The 2,809-nt window shown below is 32.4% G+C and overlaps 1 protein-coding gene across 1 annotated transcript; it reads left to right on the top strand.

Annotated features, from left to right (window-relative positions):
• Positions 1-920: 920 nt before the first annotated feature.
• Positions 921-1,690, top strand: LE16 (non-specific lipid-transfer protein 2). The gene is made up of 2 exons (NM_001247024.2): positions 921-1,299; positions 1,457-1,690. The coding sequence occupies exons 1-2, from the start codon at positions 965-967 to the stop codon at positions 1,464-1,466; spliced, it is 345 nt and encodes a 114-aa protein (NP_001233953.1). The 5' UTR covers positions 921-964; the 3' UTR covers positions 1,467-1,690.
• The last annotated feature ends 1,119 nt before the right edge of the window (positions 1,691-2,809 follow it).

Raw genomic sequence — 2,809 nt, 5'->3', positions numbered from 1 at the left:
ATAACTATAACACACACACACATATATATATATATATATAAATATATATATCTTAAATTCTTTTATATATATATATGTAGCGAAATAGCCATAGCATATTCGCTATGGTGAGCAAATTATGCAACTTATAACTATAACACATAATTATAATTTTGCTATAGGTTTAATTATTTTGTATACTTTTTTCATGATCTTTTTGACCGGAAACAAGCATTTGTATTGAACATACAAAAAATATTTAATCATTTATAATTAAGTAATAAACTTTACACCTTAAACTCATTTTTAAAAATAAAAAGTCATGAAAGCAAATTGATTTATTTAAATAAATAAACATTACACCTTAAATCCAATTTTTAAAAGAAATTAATGGGTCATTTGTTTCAAAATTAACTCATGTACCATAATATTTCCACATCTAACAGTAAGGTACTCTGTCTCCTTAGTTTGTACTCGAGACATTGTTTAATCAATTTCATGTATTATGACTTTTTTACATCCCACCCTTCTCCTTATTTATTACTCTTCTTTATTTAATAACCACTCTTCTCCTTGTATTTTTTTTTTTTCTAAAAAAAAAACATTTACTTTATACCATAAAGAATAAAAAATAAAATGATTCAAAGCATGAGTAGAGCCATCGAACACACATTATTTTAAGAAAAAGATTACGATATAATTAAATTTTCTGACTTCGTCACTGTAACAGGAAAAGTAGTATTGGGACAATTTGTGGATTGGGCCTTAAATCGTGTATAGCGTGGTTCAATAAAAATTAGTCACGTAACAAACGAAATTTGACTTTATACTCATTTCATTTAACTCTTAACTCCCAACTAATTCTCTCATTTTTAATTCCACTAATTTCCTCTCTATAAATACTCACTAGCTTTTACACCTAACACACAAAACAAATACAATTGTACTACTATATCTATAATCTTTACTCAATTTTTTTATAAGAATGGAAATGTTTGGAAAAATTGCATGCTTTGTGGTTTTTTGCATGGTGGTGGTTGCACCCCATGCAGAGTCACTGAGCTGCGGCGAGGTTACGTCTGGCTTGGCTCCTTGTCTCCCTTATCTCGAGGGTCGCGGCCCTCTAGGAGGGTGTTGTGGTGGTGTTAAGGGTCTATTGGGCGCAGCCAAGACCCCAGAAGACCGGAAGACAGCGTGCACTTGCCTTAAATCGGCAGCTAATTCTATTAAGGGCATTGATACAGGAAAAGCCGCTGGGCTCCCTGGAGTTTGTGGAGTCAACATTCCTTACAAGATCAGCCCTTCCACTGATTGCTCAACGTACGGTGATTATACTTATTCAATTGACAGTATAATATCTCTTTTATTTGTAATTTATATATGTCTGACTATTGATTAAACTTATATGTTACAAAACGATATATATGTGTGTACGCGCATACTATATATTTAATGTTGATTTAATATTGCATTGCAGGGTCCAGTAAGGTTGATGAAAGCTAAATCTGGCTTGTGGAGATGAAGAATAAGATGGATTTATCTATCGAGTTTGATCCATCATTATATATATATATATATATATATATATATGTTGTCTCTTTTCTTTTGTAATTTGGAGTACTTATATATTGTCGAGTCTTGTAATGAACATTGGTGGTTGCTTATGTTACAACCCAATCTTCATATAGTAATACATGTTATTTTCTGCTTTAAATTTTTCTCAACTCTAATTATGATTTGGTAATTCTTAAGAAAAGGATGATATAACGTTGGAATTTTAGAAATTTCATCAATATATTTAAATTTGACTCTGGTTAGATCCTTTATTCAAATCATGATATTCCCTCCGATCCATTTTAGTTATCGTATTGGCTAAAAATAACTAATGCTGCAAAAGGCGAATCGGAATTTGAAGTTGGTGCACCAATATTACCTTAGCTCAAATATAAGCTTTAGCCTCTATGATAAGCTTAACATAAAAAAAAGTGAAACAACACTCTAGCTAGATTCAAATTCAAGTCTTGCATGTGCATACTTTAGCTTGTACCGGCAGCACAATAACATATATACTTATGCTTTTTATGATGAGTACGTTAATTATATTCTAATTTCTCTCAATTTTTCAATATATATCAATACACACACATACACTCACAAACTCATGATTTTATTTACCGAAATTAACAAGTGCACGTGCACCCTACCTAAAAGGGTGGGTCCGCCTCTTATCACAAAAACTATTTATCAAATACATTGAGACAACTTCCTCCTCCTCCTCCTCCTCTTCCCTAGTCCCTCCTCCTCCTCTGTTATAGTTATATATATACAATCATTGCGCTTTAATACAAATGATATGTCGATCTATACAAATCAGATGCTCCGTAGCAACCATACAGACGATATATTCGGAGCACCAAAAATTATTTTCTCAAAAAACTTTATATGGATCTCCGTATGGAGTTGGGAACCATCACGTATATATATTCACACCATTTTCTTCTCCCATTTTTGCATATACATGCCTTTTCTGAAATCACGCAAATACTTCAATTTTTGTGTGTATTAGCCTATGGGTCTGACTTTTGGAGCACCCAAAAGATGTTTCTGAAAGAACTTTATGAGGACCACCGTATTGAGTTGCAGAACCATCATGTATGCTCACACCATTTTTTTCGCGCACATTTTCGCATCCATATGTCATTTTTGTGAATCGCGTGAATTCTTCAATTTTTTTATATGTATTAGCTCATAGATTTGGCGCTTGGAGCACTCAAAAAATTTCTAAGAAAATTGTAGGATGACCTCTATATTGAGTTGGGAACCATCGCGC

The sequence above is a fragment of the Solanum lycopersicum genome, chromosome 10 (genome assembly GCF_036512215.1).
Source record: "Solanum lycopersicum chromosome 10, SLM_r2.1".
In the NCBI taxonomy this organism is placed as follows: Eukaryota; Viridiplantae; Streptophyta; class Magnoliopsida; order Solanales; family Solanaceae; genus Solanum; species Solanum lycopersicum.
Note: the sequence above shows the minus strand (reverse complement) of the source record. Positions and strands in the feature narration are given on the sequence as shown.

What these genes read in the sequence shown, in the direction of transcription:
- LE16 (NM_001247024.2), top strand. Translation starts at nt 965, where the DNA reads ATGGAAATGTTTGGAAAAATTGCATGCTTTGTGGTTTTTTGCATGGTG.